The sequence below is a fragment of the Tyto alba genome, unplaced genomic scaffold, assembly GCF_018691265.1.
Source record: "Tyto alba isolate M040663 unplaced genomic scaffold, T.alba_DEE_v4.0 Super-Scaffold_6, whole genome shotgun sequence".
Taxonomy (NCBI): domain Eukaryota; kingdom Metazoa; phylum Chordata; class Aves; order Strigiformes; family Tytonidae; genus Tyto; species Tyto alba.
The window spans coordinates 56,258,080-56,276,527 of record NW_024881327.1 but is presented as its reverse complement, the minus strand read 5'-3'; the positions used below and the strand labels follow the sequence as shown (position 1 = coordinate 56,276,527).

General features: G+C 72.0%; 1 protein-coding gene across 1 annotated transcript; it reads left to right on the top strand.

The window, feature by feature from the left end:
* The first annotated feature begins 12,531 nt into the window (after positions 1–12,531).
* LOC116960167 (transcription factor LBX2-like) lies at positions 12,532–17,311 on the top strand. Its single transcript, XM_042807926.1, has 3 exons — positions 12,532–12,942; positions 16,217–16,526; positions 17,290–17,311. The coding sequence occupies exons 1-3, from the start codon at positions 12,618–12,620 to the stop codon at positions 17,309–17,311; spliced, it is 657 nt and encodes a 218-aa protein (XP_042663860.1). The 5' UTR covers positions 12,532–12,617.
* Positions 17,312–18,448: the final 1,137 nt, after the last annotated feature.

The window sequence follows — 18,448 nt, the reverse complement described above, 5'->3', positions numbered from 1 at the left end:
CACAGGTGCCGGGTTGGGGTCCTGCACCCCCGGCCCGGCCGCGGGGGCTGTGGGGGCCGGCTGCGGGCTGTGGTCACGCCGGTTAGTGCGGGGCGAAGGCACTTTGATACCCCACCACCCCCCCGCCCCGTCATGCTCCGAGGGGGCTAATGGCCCCGAGCTCCAGCCCGGCAGAGAGGGAAACCTGAGCCCCCCGTTCCCCCAGCCCTAACCTGGGGGGCGGTGGGGGCCACAGAGCCCAGCCGGGAGGAGCTGGGCACGGCCCCAGCTTGGCTCCCCACATCCGGGGGGCTGGGACCCCCGGGAGCTCCTCGGCCAAGTAGGGACCCCCAGGGCTCTCACTCCCCTGCTGCCAGGTCCCCAAATCAAGCCTGGCTCCGCACCGGGGACGGTGGCACCCCCAGTTTGGTGAGGGTCAGCACAGGGTGCCAGGGTGGGGGGCACAGCACAACCCCCCCCATCCTGTGCCCAGGTCCCCAGCACCCCATCCTGCTGCCCCCCTCCTGCCTCACAGCCCCTCTCCGCTGCCCCTCAGGGTAGGTGATGGGGGGATGGTGGGGCGCGCAGGCTGGGGGAGCTGGTCCCCACAGGGGACAGTGGGGACGCGGGGGCCTGTCCGAGGGGGGGCAGCCCGGCCCCCTCCAAAGTCTTCGTGTCACCTGGCTGCCCCACACGTGCTCATTCTGGGGGACTCCGTTCTCCCCCCCACACACCCCATCCCATGGGCAGGTGCAGGGGCCAGACCACCCCCCCCCGCCCCCCAGTGCCATCTGGGCAGCATGGCACAGGCAAGCGGTGCTGAGCACCCCGGCAGTGCTGAGCACCCCGGCAGTGCTGAGCACCCCAGCAGCGCTGAGCACCCCAGCAGCGCTGAGCACCCCGGCAGCGCTGAGCACCCCAACAGCACTGAGCACCCCGGCAGTGCTGAGCACCCCAGCAGCGCTGAGCACCCCGGCAGTGCTGAGCACCCCAGCAGTGCTGAGCACCCTGGCAGTGCTGAGCACCCCAACAGCACTGAGCACCCCAGCAGTGCTGAGCACCCCGGCAGTGCTGAGCACCCCAGCAGCGCTGAGCACCCCGGCAGTGCTGAGCACCCCGGCAGTTCTGAGCACCCCAACAGCGCTGAGCACCCTGGCAGTGCTGAGCACCCCAACAGCACTGAGCACCCCAACAGCACTGAGCACCCTGGCAGTGCTGAGCACCCTGGCAGTGCTGAGCACCCCGGCAGTGCTGAGCACCCCAACAGCACTGAGCACCCCGGCAGTGCTGAGCACCCCGGCAGTGCTGAGCACCCCGGCTGCTCTGTCCCCGCCACGCTCCGGCGGCACCGTCTCCCGCGCCGGCTCCTGACAGAGACAAATGAGCCGCCCGCGCCCGCCACCGCCTTCACACCCCATTGCCGGGGCGAGCAGGGCAGCACCCGGGGACCCGGTGCGTGGGGCCGGCCCGGTGACACCCCCCCAGTGCGCCCTGGGACAGACCCCCGCACCCCCTGCATGGTGTCACCGCAGCCTCCCCGGCTCCATCCCCGGCAGCGCCGCACCGCACCGCGGGGCCCCGCTCGGCTGCCAACCCGCGGCACAGCGGGACCTGCCACCGCCGCTCTGCGGGCGCGGGATGGATGGGCACCACAGGGACACACGTGCCAGGACCCAGCCGGCACCATCCTGCTCCCTGGCCCCCTCCCACGCCGCAGCCCACCCTGGGGGCACCCACCGGGCCCGTCAGGGCACACGGCTGTCCCTGCCAGGCACCCCAGTGACCGCCGGCGCGCGGCATGGGCGCGCTGGCATATGGCTGTCATGGTGGGAAAGAGCTGTCACGTCGGCGCGGGGAAATTACCCCGTAACGAGGCGCGCTGGAGATTAGGCTAATGAGAAAATCAAAACACAATTTAATTCTTGTCACCGCCTGATCGTCTTTAAACGATGCCGCACGGTTCTGACGGGCCAGCATGCTGTGCCCACGTGCCCTCCGGCACCGCGCCGGCACCAAGCGGGCCCCGGCGGAGGCAGCGGCACTGGGGCGGGTGGGATGGCAGCGCCCGGCTTCCTGCCAGCTTCCCGAGGATGTGGGCACCGGCGCTGGCACCGGGATGCCCTGGCAGCGTGGGAACAGGGGGCGAGGGGGGCACCTTCCTGCGGAGAGAGGGGCCGCAGCGTGTCCAGACCCGGCCCCGGGGACCTTGCAGGGTGACCCCTCGCCATACAGTGCCCCCCAGGACCCTCACACCCCCCACAGCCGTGCTGTCCCCACCCCGGGGCTGGTGATGGGAGCAGCCGTGGCACCCCACTCTGCCACCCACACCCCCGGCCCCCCACCCCACTCCAGTGCTGAGTGAGTGACGGCAGGGTGGGTGCCCCCGGCAAACGGGGCGCCGGGGCCGGGTGCCTCCAGCCCATCTCAAGGCGTGGGCGCGCGGCGCGGCAGGGCCGTGGGAGCGGGGCGGGAGGGCACCCCCTCACCTTCCCCGGTTTATCTTGGACGGCGGCGTTTCCTCCAGCCCTTTGTCTGCGAGGCTGCGGCCGCCCGCGCACCCCCCCCCGGCCTTCCTGCGTGCCGCCGGGCCTGGCGACGGGGGATGCACACCGGGGCCACGCTCACGCCGCGGGACCACCGCCCCGGCACACCCCGTGGCCACGCGGGAGGAGGAGGAGGAGGAGGCAGCTCGACGCCCGCGGCCCCGCAGCCAGCCCCGTGCGCACAGCGGCTGTGCAGGCGGGATGCGCATGGGATGCGCACGCGGGGTGGGCACGTGGGGTGCAGGTGTGGGGCGCTGGCAGGAGGGGTGACAGCCGGGTGCCGTGGGGTGGGTGCCGTGGGGTGGGTGCTGTGGGGTGGGTGCCACGGTGCCCGCCGGCCCCACCACTGCTGCGGCCGCAGCCCCCGCGCAGCCTTTGAAGTCGGGCGACTTCCTGCCCCGGTTTTATGGCCCGATCTGTCTGCGCCGCGCGCTTCCCCCGGCCATAAATCACTCGGCGCTGGGAGGCTCGGGGGAGCGCGGCGCGGCCGGCCACATGCCCACGGCCCCGGCGAGGGGCACCAGCCGAACCCACGTTCTGCCGGGACCTGCCCGGGGAAGCAGAAGGACCCCAGCCCGAGCCCCCCGGCGCTGCCAGGGACTCGCGCCGCAGGACGGTGGCCGGTCCCCGTGGCTCCCACCGGCCACGCTTCACCCCCAGCAAAAGCACCGTGGGCATGGGCAGACCCGGAGCCATCCCCCCCCGGCACACCCCCCCTCGCCAGAGGGACCCGGGGCACAGCCCGGGGGGGGGTCTGCAGCCCTGGGCTGGGTGGGGGGGCCACAGGTCTGCGGCTCCCACCCTCCTGCCCCTTGGCTGCCCGCAATGCCAGCACCTTGCCCCGGTGCTGCAGGGACAGACAACACCGGGCAGCCCCTTCCCCACGGCCCCGCTCCCCACTGAACCCCCCCGGCAGTGAAACAGGCCGCGGTTTAACAGGCGAGACTCTGGGGTCAGGTTTTTAGGGCAAATCACGGCAAGATCGGCAACACCGGCGGGCAGCGAGGGCTCAGCGCGGCCCGACGCACCGCGCGGTGCTGCCCGTGCCGGGGGGTCCCCGCTGCCCCGGTCCCTGCCCGGCCGCCCCCAGCGCCCCACGGCATCCGGCTCGGCTCAGCGCCGGCGGCGCGGGCCCGGCACGGCGGTTACCTTCGCTATTCAGAGCATTTCCTGGGTTTTATTGTCTTCCCCTCCTTGTCCCACCTTCCTCGCAGGAAGCCCTCAGTCCCGGCGGAGCTGGCGGCTCCGTGCCCGGCAGGACGGTGCTCCTGGGCTGCCCTGCGCCACGCCACAGGCAGGGGCACGGCCGGCAGCGCCCAACGGGCAGGATGGGGGGCCAGGACCGTGTCCTGACACCCCCAGCCCCTGGTGTGTGTGTGTGTGGGGGGGGTAGTCCTGGCTGCACCACGCACACCCCCGTGCTGGCACCCAGCACCCTTTCCCCACCCAGCTGCGCCCTCGCCAGCCGGCCGCCAAGGCAGGAGCAGGGTCCCAGCAGGGGCAGGAGATGATGAGCTGCTGCGTCCCTGGGCAAGTGGGGGTGGGACCCCCACCCCCGTGGGGTGGAAAGGCCCCCGGGCTGTGCCGGGCTGAGGGGGGACAGCAAGCCGTGGGCTCCAGCCCCCCGTTCGCGCTGCCCCTTGCTCCAGGCTGCTCCATGCTCGGGGCACCCCCTGCCCCGCTCCCCCCTGAACCCCGCTGCGGCCCAGCCCTGGCCAGGATGGGGGTCCTGTGACCCCCAGGCCATCCACAGACGGGGGGTGTGAGCCGGGGTCCCACGGTGGGGGCAGAGGCTGGTGGGGCATCTCTGGAGCCCCATTCCCAGCGCAAGGAGGGGGGGGGTGTGCTCATTTTGTCGTGGCTGCCGCCCGCCCGGTCCCACTCTCCCTAAATCAATTCGGTGGGTTATTGAAACGCCGCGTCTCCGTCTGGCGGCTAATTGCATGTGATCCCCCCTCACACGGGCAGCGCGTGCCCCCCCCTCCTCGCTCCACAATTATGCAGCACCCACGCCCGGCGGCTCTGCCGGCAGCTCCAGGCACCCACCGTGGGGCAAGGGGTGGTGGGGCCGGGGGGGTTCCCGGCACGGTGGAAGGGTGTTCCCAGTGTGGTGAACTGGGCAGCTCCATCTCCATCCCTGGCCCCATCCCCAGTCCCATCCCCCATCTCCATCTCTTTCCCATCCCTTCCCCATCCCCAGCCCCATTCCTGTCCTCATTCTTTCCCAATCCCCATCCCTGTCCTCTTCCCCATCTCCATCCCACCCCCATCCCTGTCCCCATCCCTTCCCCCTCCCCTGCCCCATCCCTGTCCTCATCCCTTCCCCATTCTTTCCCAATCCCTTCCCTGTTTCCTTCCCCCTCCCATCCCCATCCCCATCCCCATCCCCATCCCAGGCAGGCATGTGCCCGCTCCTGTGCTGGGCTGGCCACTGGCCCCTCCCTCACCTCCCTGTCCTGTGCCCAGCCAGACACCCCCACCCCCCCCACATACCCCCCCCCGCACCCGCGGGGCCTCGGGGGGCGAATACCAAAGGGCACCCGGGAAGATTAATCGTGGGGCCTCGGCCGGGCCGGCCGGTAACCGGATCGCCCTGCCGGGAGCAGGAATGCGGCGCTGCCGCGCTGACCCTGCCGTGCCTGCCACGGCCCGGGGACGGCCCCGCGGCGCGGGGGTCACCGCGGACCACCGCAGCCCACCGGGCCACCCCAGGCCTGGGCACGGCGGGCACCCGCGCAGCCCTTGTCCCGGTTTGGGGGGACAGCCCCCCAGTGCCTGCACCCAGCAAGGCGCCGGTCCCAGGGCCCCAAACGCCTGGAGGCGCGTCCCCGGGGACACACGGACAGGCAGGGTCCCCCATGTCCCCATGTCGGGGGTGCCACCATCACCAGGGTCCCTGTTCCGGAACGGGTGCCATCCCCTCTCCCCATATCATGAGGGGCACTGTCCCCAGAGGTGCCACCCCCCATCCTTCTGCCCCTCCACCGCCCCAGGGGCTCCATTTCCCTCCCCACACCCCCAGTGTGGGGGGTCCCAGCCCCCCCCACCCCCAGTCAGCCCGTGGGACAGGAACAAGCCGGGGGACGCTGGGGGCTGCGTAAGGGCTGATGCCGGTGGGCAGCAGGTCCCGATCCTGCACCAGCATATGGGACAGCTGGCCCCCACCCCCGTGCCATGCCGTGCCATGCTGCGCCGTGCCGTGGGGGCTGTGGGGGCTGCCGTGGGAGTCATGGGGGCTGTGGGGGCTGCCGTGGGGGCTGTGGGGCGGCTGGCGCGGCACAGCTGTCGGGTCTAGAGTTACGGTGGTGGCTGGGGGTGGGGAACGGGGCCCGGGCAGGGACAGGGTCACCACGGTGGGGTCCCCCCACTCTCCCATCCCAAGGGTCCCCCCCGGGGCACAGGGCCGGTCCCCGGCGGGGCAGGGAGGATGCAGGACAGACCGGGGCTAAGAATAGAGCCGGGCTGGGACAGGAGGAGGAGGAAGGATGGGGCTTCCTCTGCGACGGCTCTTCTTCCTCCCACCCCGCTCTGCCACGCGGCACGGCGCGGCCCTCGCCATGCCCCCCGCCAGGACGGCCGGGTCCCCCCCGGCTCCGGGGCACACAGGGACCCCCACAGTCCCCTGAGCTGTGGGGATCGCGTGGGATGGGGACACCTGCTCCCCACGCCCCCCTCCCCACTGCCCCACACCCCCCGTGTGCCAGCCCGCACCGGGGGGCGCGATCGGTGGCGGCCCCCTGCAGCTCCGTGCCCGCTGCCCGCACCGTTGCCGCCGTGCCGGCCCCCCCGCCCCGCCGCCTCGTTTCGTTGCACACTTCTTTTTAATTAACCTCCGGGCTGCGCGGCCCCGCTGCCTCGCCGGGGTTAATGATACCAGTGACCCGCCGCGGCCCATCGATCCCCCCCGCCCCGCGCCCGCCCGCCGATGGACGGGCCCCCCCCGGGGTCCGGCGGGATGAGGCGTGTGTCCCCCCCAAGGGCAGCAGCACCCAGCACCTCACTGAGCCCAGTGGGACCCCCGGGGTGCCCCCACCCTGCTGCAGCCTGGTGAGGTGCAAGGACGGAGCCCCCCAGCCCTCCCCAGCAGCGTCCCCGTGCCTGCTCCAGCCCCACGGCGTGGGGCAGTGCCACGGCATTGCAGGGGGCTGTGGGGCACAGGGGGGCTGTGGGGTGTGGGGAGGTCTGTGGGTCACCAGGACAACCATGGGGCACAGAGAGGGCTGTGTTGGGCTGTGGGCCAGCCACAGGGCATGGGGAGGGCTGTGGGGCACAGGGGGGGCTGTGCTGGGCTGTGGGGCACCAGGAGGGCTGTGCTGGGTGCCCACTATGGGGCACAAGGAAGGCCATGGGGCACAGGGAAGGCTGTGGGGCACTGGGACAGCCATGGGGCACTGGGGCAGCCATGGGGCACTGGGAGGGATGTGAGGCATGGGGGGGCTGTGCGCTCTGGGCAGCGCAGGGGGTGGGCAGCATGTGGGGCTGAAGCCAGGACCGAGCCCCCCGCGTCGCCCAGCCCCACAGCGCCCTGCGCTCCCCCAGCCATCACCGGAGATCCCGGCCACGGGCTCGGGGGGGCCCCGGCCGGGTCTGGGGGTGCAGGCTGGGCCGGTCCCCGCGTGTCACCCTGTGTGGGGTGCGGCTGTGGGCGCCCCGTTCCCCCCTCCACCTCGCCCACCCCTCGCCCGGTCCAGCGAGGCTGTGGGTGCCCATCCCCAGGGTGCCTCCCCGCTGGTGCCGCATCCCCCCATCCCTTGGGCTGTTGGGGACCCCCTCCCAGCATCTCAGTGGCCCCTGGGCAGCGCTGGGCCCACCCCCCCTCGCCGCCCCGGCCCTGCTCCTCGCTCAGGTGCTCCCTGTCAGCGTGCGGAGCTTTAATCCGGCGCCCGGTCGTTCATCTTGGGCGCGGGGCCGGGCTGTCAGCGGCTCAGACGAGCCATTTCCTCACCGCGCTGCCCGGCGCGGGGCCGAGCCGAGCCCCCCGCACTCGCGCCCTAATTGAATCCTCATGGCCCCATCGCCGCGCCGGCCACGCCGTCGCGCCCCGCACACCCCGCCTGCCCCAGCCCTGGGGTGTGCCCACTCCCCACCGCATCTGGGTCCCCTCAGGGGGGTCCTGCTGCCGTGGAGCAAGTTGGAGGGACAAGGCCCGGGGTACCCCACACGCAGGCACCCCTCGGGCCGTGGCCGGAGCTCCCCGCCCCACGCAGCCCCCCGCTCTGGCCGCCCCGTCCCGGCTATTTGCGGCACGGGGAAGGAAGCGGCGGCGGTGGGACGGTGCTGCCTGCCCGCTTCCTGCCTGCCCCGTCACAAACAGCCCCCCTGCCTTCGCGGGCAGCGGGCACACGGCCCCACACAATGGCTCTGCCCCACGGCGGGATGGCTTTCCCATGACCCACCGCCCCAGCCCCCTCCACCCCCCTGTCCCCCCGCAGCTCCTCTCCTCCAGCAGCACAGACACAACCCCAGGAGGGACCCCGATCCTTGGGGGGGTCCCATCCCAGCGTGGGGCCAGCCGGCACAGGCCCCTCACCAGCAGGTCCCCACCTCCTGCCCCACAGCTCCGTGGGTGCCGGCCGCGGCCGTGGGGATGGGGCTGTCCCCACCAGCCCTGGGGAAGGGGACAGAACCATCCCCACCAGCCCTGCCGTGCTGGGGTCAGGGGACACGGGCGGGTGACAGCCCGGCGGGGGGGCAGCAGCGTTTGCTCCAGCCGGAGGCTTTGAAATGCAACGCCCCCCCCCCCCGCCCCAGCCCATTTGGCTGGAGTTTGGCCCAGGCCCATATGGAGCAGCAGAGCGGGGAGGGGGTCCCGTGGTGGGGGCAGCAGCTGGGGCGGGGGCCGGTGGGACCCCCTGACCCCAGCACAACTCTTTCCCCACGCGCGGCGCTGGACGGGGATCCCCACAGCATCCTCCCTCGTCCCTGCCTGGCTGCCCCCCCCCGGGGCCGTATCCTGCTCCTGCCCCAGCCACGCTGCTCCCTGGCGCTGGCACATGAGCCTCCATGCGTGTGCGCGTGTGCCTGCACATGTATGTGGTGGCTCTGCACGCGAGCTGGCCTCTTGGTGCCCCATGGGCGCCTCCCTGCATGGCTGCTGCACACCTGCACACGCTTGCACACGCCTGCACATGGCTGTGCCCCCACGCGCGGCTGCGGGGTGTCAGCTGGGGGGGGGGGGTGATTGTGCACACACGCACACGCCAGGCACACGAGTGTGAGCGCCCGCCTGCACAGGCTGCACTTGCACCGGCACATGTGTGTGGGAGCCCCCCGTGTCGTGCACCCCCAGCCCCGCCACCGCCCTGGTGCTCCTGGGGGGCACGAGACCCCAGCACACCACCCCTCGAGCCACCCCCATCCCCGTCCCTGTCCCCGTCCCCGTCCCCGCCACCGCTCCCCTCTGCGCTCGCCGCGTAATGAAGCCGGGGTCAGCCCCGCACTCGCGCGCGCGGCGAGGTCGGCGCGTGTTAATGAATAGATCATTTGCCAACAGCCCCTGGGGGGGATCCCCGGCATCCTCCCAGCTCCCGGCACATTAATCCCCGTTTACCGGGGCGAGGTGTAATCCCATTAGTCGTGGCTTCGCCCGCGGCCCCCGGCCCCGCGAGCGGGGTCAGGATTTATTGCCAATAATTGGCCAGGTCTCCTCCCCCGGCACGGGGCGCGGCGCTGCCAGCGGCTCCCCCGGTGATGCCCCGCTTGCCTCCGCTACTGACGGTTTAATTTTGCACCGAGCTATTCCCCTTATTAAAGGAAAATTCATTTGCAAGCAATTTCCATGTGCAAACTGCTCTGCAGCTCCAGCTCCGGCGCGGGGCTGGGAGCGCCCCTAATCGAGTTACCGCCAGGCGCTTCGGCACGGAGCCGCGTTATTGAAATGGATCCGCTAAATAATAGATCAGGGGCAGAGCGCGGTGCCGGGGTGTAAGCGTATTAACGGGCTGAGCCACCGCCTCCCGCCCCTAATCGCGTTACCCCGGCACGGGGAATTGCTGGCACAACACAGGCACCCCAGCGTGGTGTGGGGCGTCCTGCCAGCCTGTTCCTGGGTGCCCCTGACGTGGGTGCCCCTGAGCTGGGGTGCCCGGAGCTGCTGGTGCTTGGAGCCATGGGTGTCCCCAAGATGGGGGGGTCTTGAGGGGGGGTCAGGGCAGCCCCAGCCACTGGCACGGGCGGTCTCCAGAGCGTGTACACCCTCGTGCATGCAGACACCCCTTCACACATGTGCAAACCCGTCGTGCATGCACAGACCCCCCCACACACACACACGTGCACACATGTGCTCAGGCGCTGGGGGGTGCGGAGCCTGGCACAGCTGCAGGGGGAAGGGGCGTGAGGGGCTCAGCCCTGGCCCATCCAGGTGCTGCAGCTTGCCCCCACCGGGCTGGCAGCAGCCACGGGGGGCTGAGGGGGGCTTGGGGAGCAATGGGCCCAGACCCCCCCAGGGGACCTGAGCCCCTGCGGGACGGAGGCGTGGGAGCCAAGCCGGGGCTGGCAGTGCTTCGCCGGGGTGTGCTGCCCTGGGGTGCCCCTGGTCCCATCCGGGCAGCCGTGCCCGTCACCGTCCCCGCCGGCCACGGGCGCCCGGCCAGCGCAGGGCGCTCGGCCCCGCTCCGCAGGAAACTCCAATGTTCCTGCAAAAATTCAGAGGTCTCTTTTTGTTTTCCACCGTCTGTCCTGCTTTGGGGTGAAAAGCGTTTCCCACCCTGTGTTCCCGGCAGCTGGAGCTGACACTTCCCCCGCCCAAGGCTCACCCAGTGCTGGGGCTGGGGACCGGGGGGGCTGTGGGCCTGCCGAAGGGGTGGGCAGCACACCCACACCCATGCCTGTGCCCGTGGCCGTGGCCGTGCCCTCACCCTGCCTGCAGTGGGCTACCGGGGGCTCAGCACCGCCCCGGGGGCCTGGGCTCACTGGGCAGCTCATGGGGAACAAGTGGGGGGGTCAAGGAGAGAAGGAGGTGCTGGGACCACTCCCCGGGAGCATCCTCGGGCTCCTGGCTGCTGCGTGGGGGATGCACCCCAACTGCTGAAGAGCGATGGGCAGGGCGATGGGGCAGGGGGATGGGGCAGGAGCAATGGGGTAGGGGGGATGGGGCAGGGCAATGGGGCAGGGGTGATGTCCCACCCCATCAGGGTGAGCACTGCAGCTGGAGATCCGCCCAGGGCCCAGCCTGGCTCCTGCCTGCCCTGCCCCACGCCCAGGGCCCGGCCGGGGCTCCAACCCCTGGCAGCTGGAGGTGCAGGGGGGGCTTTGCCCCACAGAGCAGGGCAGCCACAAGCCCCCATCGGCACAGAAACAAGGAATTGCCCTGAACAGCGATTTCCCAGTGCGTGTCATGGCGCACCAGCTGTGACAGAGCCCAGGGCACGGGCTTGGCCACCCCACGGGGCTGGGGCGGGGGCGAGAAGGGCCGTGCACTGTCTGCGCCCCTTCCCCACCCCTTCCCCTCGGGTGCCCGGGGCCTCCCAGTGCCCTCGTGCTGTGCGGTGTGGCCGGGGGGGGGACGTGGCTCCCAGGGGCCCAGCTGAGCCCGGGGTGGTGGGAACGGGGCAGGGGACGGGGCCCACCTGCACCCCGGGACAGGCCCCGTCCCCCGGGAAGCATCGGGACCCGGCAGCACGTGCGGCAGCTCCCCCCGCTCCCCACGCTGCACTGCCACCAGCCAGGGGGGTGAGCCCACCCGCGAGGACAAAAGACACGTGCGCGGGGCCTTGTGTGCCCGTGGGAGTGGGGGCCTGGCCGGCAGCACCGCAGCCACGCTGCCGGCCCGGCACTTCCCGGGAGCAATCTGCAAATCTTTCCCAAATCGGTTCAATCCCAGGCTGCCGAAGCGCGCACACACACACACACACACACCCCTCCCCGCCCCCGCCCCGCTCCGGCGTTTAATTGCTCCGGCTGCTGGGAAATTTCAAGGTTGAATTTGTCTAACTCCAATTTCCAGCCGGGGGATCGCGTTCTGCCTTTGTCAGCAAGATTGGAAGCCCCCCAACCCCTCCCGGCACCGGCACTGCCGGGTCCCCCTGCACCTGCTCCCCCAGCCCGGCACGGTTTTCCCGCCGCCCCCCCGCCCCCAGGTTCATTTTCTCTCATTACCGCCGTGACCCCTGCACCCTCCACACCGTCACCCTGTGTGTGTGTCCCCCCCAGTGTCCCCTCGCCAGCCCCAGAGCATCCCAGCAGCAGACCCATGGGGGCACTGGGCGGGATCGGGACCAGGGGGATGAGGGGCGATTCGGCATCCCCCTGGTCCCCATCCCGCTGGAAGAGACGGACCCGGTGTCGGCAGCCGGGGCTCACCTGCGTGTGCGGGCGTCCCCGGGCTTTTTACAAGCGATCGGGATCCCGGAGCTATTTGTACCAGGGAGGGCAGCGGGGGGGGGGGGGCGAGGGGGGGGGGGGCGGAATTTATGGCCGGGCCGCGCTCTGAAACCCAAAACCCACCCGAAGCGGCCTAATCACTCCCAGACGCGGCGGCCCCTGCGCTTTTATGGGGCATTTTAGAGCAGGGGAGCTAATAAATTTTTTGCGACGGTAAAAGCCCCGCTGAGGATGGCGGGGGGGGTGGTGGGGGGAGCAACGGGCACCCACCGGCCGCCTCCCGGGAGCGGGGGGGGGGGGGCGGATTAAAATCGCTGTACAAGGGGGAGGCGTGGCGCTGCGCCCCGTCTTCATCCCGGTAGCGGCGGCGGAGGGGGAGCGGTGCCCCCCCCTCTTCACCCCCCCCCTCTCCCCATCGATGGCTCCTCCTCCTCCCGGTGCCCAATTTGCCGCCCCGGCCCCGGGTCTTTAAGGCTGCGGCACCGGGGCCGCGGGGTTGGGGGGGTGGGGGGGGGCAGCGGCGGCGGGCGCGGAGCTGCCCAGCCCCACCGAGCGGCTCCCGGCGCCGGGAGACCGATCGCTCCCCGCCGCCGCCGCCGCCGCCGCCGCCGCCGCCGGGCCCCCGCCGAGGGGGCGGGAGCGCCCGCGGGGTTTAAGTGCGGCCGCGGCTTGATGCGCGGGCGGGACGGCGGCGGCGAGCAGGGGGGGGGGACCCCGGCGGGATGAGGCGGGCGCGGTGCTGAGGCGGCCCCGGTGCGGGAGCGGGGACGCGTCATGACCTCGGCGCGGGAGGCGGCCGGTTCCCCCCCGTTGCACCCCCCGGGCGGCGGGCGGCGGCGGAGCGCCCTGGACCAGCTCCCGCCGCCCGCCAACTCCAACAAGCCGCTGACCCCCTTCGGCATCGAGGACATCCTGGGGCGGCCCCGCGGCGGGAGCCCCCCCGGGCCCGGCCCCGCCGCGCCCCCCGCCCGGCTCCCCGAGAAGGCGCCGGGGCCCCGCGGCGGCGGCTGCGCCCCGTCCTCGCCGCTCTGCGCGCTGGAGGAACTCGCCAGCAAAACCTTCCAGGGGCTGGAGCTGGGCGTGCTGCAGGCGGCCGAAGGTACCGGGGCGCGGGGGGCTCCGCCGGGACGGCGGGAGGACGGGACGGGCGGCGGGCAGGTGCCGGGGCCGGGGCGGCGGGGGGTCGCGCCGGGGCCGGGGTCCCTCCTCGCGTGTCCCCGGTAAGTTTCCTTCGTGTCCCGGCGCCGAGAGACCCGGCGGCCGCGGGCCGGGAAGGGGTCGGTGCTCGCCCTGGGGACGCGGCGGGCCGGCCGGGGCAGCCCCGGCTCCTCACCGGCGGCCGCGGCCCGGAGGGACAGAGAGGCCCGGAGCCGGGCACCGGGAGACGGAGCGAGCCGTGGGTGAGTCGCGACCGGGGGCCGAGACACCGGTGCGGGCAGCCCGGGGCTCCGGGAGGACCGACTGGGCCGGGTCCGGCCGCTTTACCGGGAGGGGGCCGGAGGATCGAGCCGGCCTCGGGCCTCGGGAGCCGCGGTCCCGGGCAGCGGATCGGTCCCGGGAGGCGGCCGGGCTGCACCGGGCGGAACGGCGGCACTCGGCCCCGCCGAGCCGTGACCGTGACCGTGACCGAGCGCAGCGGCAGAACGGCGGCGGATCGGGCCCGTCGGCAACGAAAAACCCGTTACCGACCCCGGCGGGCTCCGGCGGCGGGGATCGGGGACGGCGGCTCCGGGAGGGCCTCGGCCTCTCGCAGAAACCCGTTATCGGCGGGGCCGGGGAACCGCCGCGGTTCCCGCGGGGCTCGGCAGCCGCTCCCCGCTCACGGACGTTGCCCGCGGGCGGCCCGGCCCGGCGGGTCGAGGTCCCCGCGGGAACGAACCGGGGAAACCCGCCGTGAGAGCGGGCGGACGGACCGACGGACCGAGCGGCAACCGGGACCGCGCCGCCCGCCCCAGACAAAAATCCTCATCGGGCGGACAGACCGACACGGGCGGAGGAGCGCGGCGGCCGCCGATAACGAAAAAAACCCTACCGAGCTGGACAGACGGACACGGACAGACAGAGCGGGGCTCTCGCGATTAACGAAAAAATCTCTAACACGGACGGACACACGGACAGACAGAGCAGGGCGCCCGCCGTTAACGAAAAAAAAACCCCAACCTTATCGGGACGACAGACAGAGCGGGGCTCCGTGATTAACGAAAAAAAGAAAATCCTTACCCGGCCGGACAGACGGACAGGGACGGGCAATGCGGCGTTGCTGCAATTAACGAAGAAAAAACAACAAAACCTTTACCCGGCCGGACAGACGGACACGGATGGGCAGAGAGCAGCTCTCGCCGTTATTGAAAAAGCTTTTACCCCGCTGGACAGGCGGACACAGACAGAGCCGGGCTCCTGTGATTAACCAAAAAAACCGTTACCCGGCCGGACAGACGGACAGAGAAGGGCAAACCTCAGTTCCCGCGGTTAACGAAAAAACCCGTTACACGGACGGACAGATGGACATGGTCACAGCCGGACTCCTGTAATTAATAAAAAAAAAAAAAAATTCCCTTCCCTGGCGGGGCAGGGACGGGCCGAGCGGCGCTTCGGTAATTAACAAACCCCCAGTTACCGGACGGACAGACGGACACGGCTGGGCGGATCAGCGCTCCTGTAATTAACGAAAAAAAAAAAGCCGTTGCGCAGACGGACAGACGGACAGAAAGGGGACAGCTCGGGGCTCCCGGAATTAAGGTAAAAAACCCCATTACCCGGAGGGACAAACGGACATGGCCGCGTGGATCTGCACTTCTGTAATTAACGAAAAAAAAAAGCCGTTGCACGGCCGGACCCACGGACATGGCCGGGCGGAGCAGGGCTGCGGTAATTAACGAAAAAAAAAAGCGGTTGCCCGGCCGGACAGACGGACGCGGCCGGGCAGAGCGCGGCTCCCGCGATAAACGAAAAAAATCCCATCACCCGGAAGGAAAGATGGACATAAACGGGACCGATCGGGTCTCCTGGAATGGAGGTAAAACGCCGTTACCCGGCCGGACAGACGGACACGGCCGGGCCGAGCGGGGTTCTCGTCAGTCCCGGCCAGGCTGGGCGGGGGCGGCCGCGGCCACCGGAGAACTGAACCGGGACCCACGGACAGACGGACAGAAAGGGGACAGATGGAGGTTCGAGTAATTAAAGTAAAACCCCGTTACCCGGACGGACCGGACAGACGGACACATCCGGGCAGAGCGGGGCTCCCGTGATAAACGGAAAAAGAAAAAATGAAAAAAAATCCTCTTCGCCCCGATGGACCGAAACTGGAACGCTCGCGGTTCCGCGGCTGAGGTAAAGCCCCGTTACCCGGACAGACCCACGGACACGGCCGGGACATCCCGGGGCTCCGGGACCGAACGACCGAGGCCGCTGCACAGACGGAGCCGCTCGGAGCCCCCGGCGGGGTCCCCGGGGAGCGGGGATCCCCGGTTACCGGTGCCGCCGGCGGACACGGCCCGCGTCTCACCGGAGGTTTCTCTCCTCCACCGGCAGCAGCGCCGGATCGGGCCCTCGGGGCGCCGAGAGCGGCGGCGGGGACCGGACCCCGGAGAACAGCCCCGGGCCCGGGGCCGCCGGCACCGGGGCTCCCGAATAACCGTTGAGCGAAACCACAGGCGGGGGACCGGGCGACCGACCGCCCTTCGTGCTGCCGGCCCGGCCCCGCCGCCCGGGGCTGCGCTCCCGGTTCCCGGTGCGATCCCCGCGGCAGCGGGCCGGGCTCACGGAGCGAGTCGGGGAGAGGAGCCGGACCGGAGCCCCGGGACCGCCGGCGGGACACGGGTGGGCTCGGCCCGGAGGAACGCGGCGGGGGCTCGGCTCCGCTCCGCAGCGGGCGGCGGCTCCGGCGGGGACCGGAGCGGCGGGGCCGGGGAGCGGCCGGGCGGCTCAGGGCTCCCGGCACCGGGGACCCGGCAGCGGCCCCGGGCCCGGGCGGCGTCAGGGGGCCGGGCCGGTTCGCATGGCTGAGCCGGGGCCGGCTCGGCACGGCTCGGTTCGGCCGAGCTGGGCTGGGGGTGGTTGAACCGGGTTCGGTGTTTGACGGCCGGGAGGGGGTCGGCGCGGAGCGGCGGCGGGTGGCGGGGGCAGAGACGGGCCCGGCGGGGCCCAGCTAAGCCCGGCTCGGCGGTGCCGGTGCGGGTGCCCGGTGTGGGTGCGGGTGTCGGTGCCCAGTGCGGGTGCGGGTGCCCGGTGTGGGTGCGGGTGTCGGTGCCCGGTGTGGGTGCGGGTGCCCGGTGTGGGTGTGGGTGCCGGTGCCCGGTGTGGGTGCGGGTGTCCCCGGTGCCCGGTGCCGGTGCCGGTGCCCGGTGCCGGTGCTGAGCCCGCTGTCCCCGCAGGTCGGGAGCCGCTGGGGGCCCTGGGGCAGCGCCCGCCCTGCAAGAAGAGGCGCAAGTCGCGGACGGCGTTCACCAACCAGCAGATCTACGAGCTGGAGCAGCGGTTCCTGCGGCAGAAGTACCTGTCCCCAGCGGACCGGGACCAGCTGGCGGCCCGGCTGGCGCTCAGCACGGCCCAGGTCATCACCTGGTTCCAGAACCGCCGCGCCAAGCTCAAGCGGGACCTGGAGGAGCTCCGGGCCGACGTGGCCTCGCTGCAGGCGCTGCCCCCCGCCGCCCTTCAGCAGCTGGCGGCTCTGCCCGACCCCCCGCGCCCCCCCGGCCCCGGCCCCGGCCCCGGCCCCGGCCCCGGCCCCGGCCCCGGCCCCGGCCCCGGCCCCGGCCCCGCGCCGCCGCCGCCGCCCGCCGAGCTCTCGGAGGAGGAGATCGACGTGGGGGACTGAGGCGGCGGGGGGGGGTCCCGGGCCGGCACCGAGACTGATCGAGCCCCCGGGCTGGACGGGGCGGCCGCGCTGCCCCGTCCCGGGGGGGATTGGTGCAATTTTTCGCTTTTATTTTATTTTTGTTGCCCGTATTTCCTTTTTTTTTTTTTTTTTTTTTTAAAAAAGAAAAATTTTCTTTTCTATCGTGGCTGTCCCGCCGACCCGTCCGCGGCCCCGCCGCCCCGACAGCCGGGGGCACGGAGAGGGGCCCGGCGCGGCCTGCCTGGGTGTAAATATTTGGAATAAAGGCGACACCTTATTAAGTAGCGCGGAGCGGCTCTGGCGGCGGGACGGACGGACAGATGGTGACCCCGCACCCCCCCGGACCGTAAGCACACACCGGGGGCTGCTCTGCCGGCTTACCGGGGCCGGGGGGGGACTCGCCAGTGCACCCGAGACCCCCCGGGCCGCCGCCCGGCCCGGCCGTGCCCATCCCCGTGACGCCGGCCCCGCTCCCCGGAGCAGAAGGGTCCCTTCGGGGGGTCGGCACGGCCGGGGGGGTCACCCGGTACCGGCCCCGGCTGCGGGGGCGGGGGGGGAGGTGGGGTGTCCATGAGTCCGTGTGTGTGTGTGCTATGTCCGTGCCTCCAGCCCCACGCGCGCACACTCATGACGGCTGCAGGGGGGCGCAGGACCCCCGGGAGGAGGTGTGGGGGGGGGAAACTTCGGGGACGAGGGGCAGCGCCGGTCCTCCCGTGACGGATCCACTCCGGCGGCGCCTCCCCCGCCGCTGCCCCACGCATGACCCGAGTGGGGCCGGAGCAGCGCCGGGTGTCGGCACCTCGCTCCCCTTCCTTCCCCCTCGGCCTCTCTCGCACCGAAGTCCACACTGCCCCTCGTGACGTCATGCCCCGGTGACGTCACCACGCGAAGCGGTGTGACGAGCGAGAGCGGCTCCGGCCTCGCCCCAGAGGGAGCGGGGGGAGCCCGGGGGGGTGATGTCTCAGCCCCCAACCCCCCCTCCGATGAGCAGATCCACAGCGGACAGCCCCCCCCCCCGCCCGGGGCCGCAGGGCACGGCCCACGCGAGGCGGCCGGAGGCCGCGGGGTGTGGGGGGGGGGTCGGCGGGGGCCCCCCGGGGCCGCTGTCACCGCAGCTATGCGCGACGCGGCTGCGAGCCCCGCCAGCATCCATATGAGCCCGCGCTGATCTAATTACGCCGGTGCGAAGTTCCGAAGGCAGAGCCCCCCCCCCCCCCCCCCCCCCCCCCGGTATTTTCTCCGGTTTTAATTGCATTGTCCCGCCCCTCCCCCAGCGCCGCAGCCGCCCGGCCGAGGGGGGGGAGGGGGAGAAATGAGATTTCGTCTGAAAGTGCCTTTGAGCATCCCCCGGGGGGAATTGCTTTTAATTTGACAGGTAGGAGCGGCCCCGGGGCCGACACGCGTGGGGCGTGCGCGGCTGCCGCGGCCCGAGTCCCCCCCCGCCAAGCAGGGGGGCGATCCGGGGTGCACGGTGAGGGGCTGGGGGTGCAGAGACCCCACGGGCAGGAACAGACACCCCGGGCAGAGATTGGGGGGGGGGCGGGATCCCCGGGGCTGCCCCACCCCGGCACCCCCCGCGCTCCGGAGCCCCGGCCTGGCACCCACCCTTTCCCCGGGGTGCTGCACGCGCGGCCGTGGGGTTCCCACCCAGGATCAGGGCGGAGGGGGGGGGGCTCCCGGGCTGTGCCCCCCTCCGGCTGGCCCCAAAAACCCCAGCCCCCCCCCGCGACAGCAGCTCCCACGGCCCCCCGTGGTGGCCCCGCGGCCG

Bases quoted from the DNA above. Each gene is read 5' to 3' on its own strand.
- LOC116960167 (XM_042807926.1), top strand. From the start codon at position 12,618: ATGACCTCGGCGCGGGAGGCGGCCGGTTCCCCCCCGTTGCACCCCCCG. The intron at 12,943-16,216 runs GTACCGGGGCGC...CTGTCCCCGCAG, and splicing joins CGTGCTGCAGGCGGCCGAAG to GTCGGGAGCCGCTGGGGGCC. The intron at 16,527-17,289 runs GCGCCCCCCCGG...CCGTGCCTCCAG, and splicing joins GCGGCTCTGCCCGACCCCCC to CCCCACGCGCGCACACTCAT.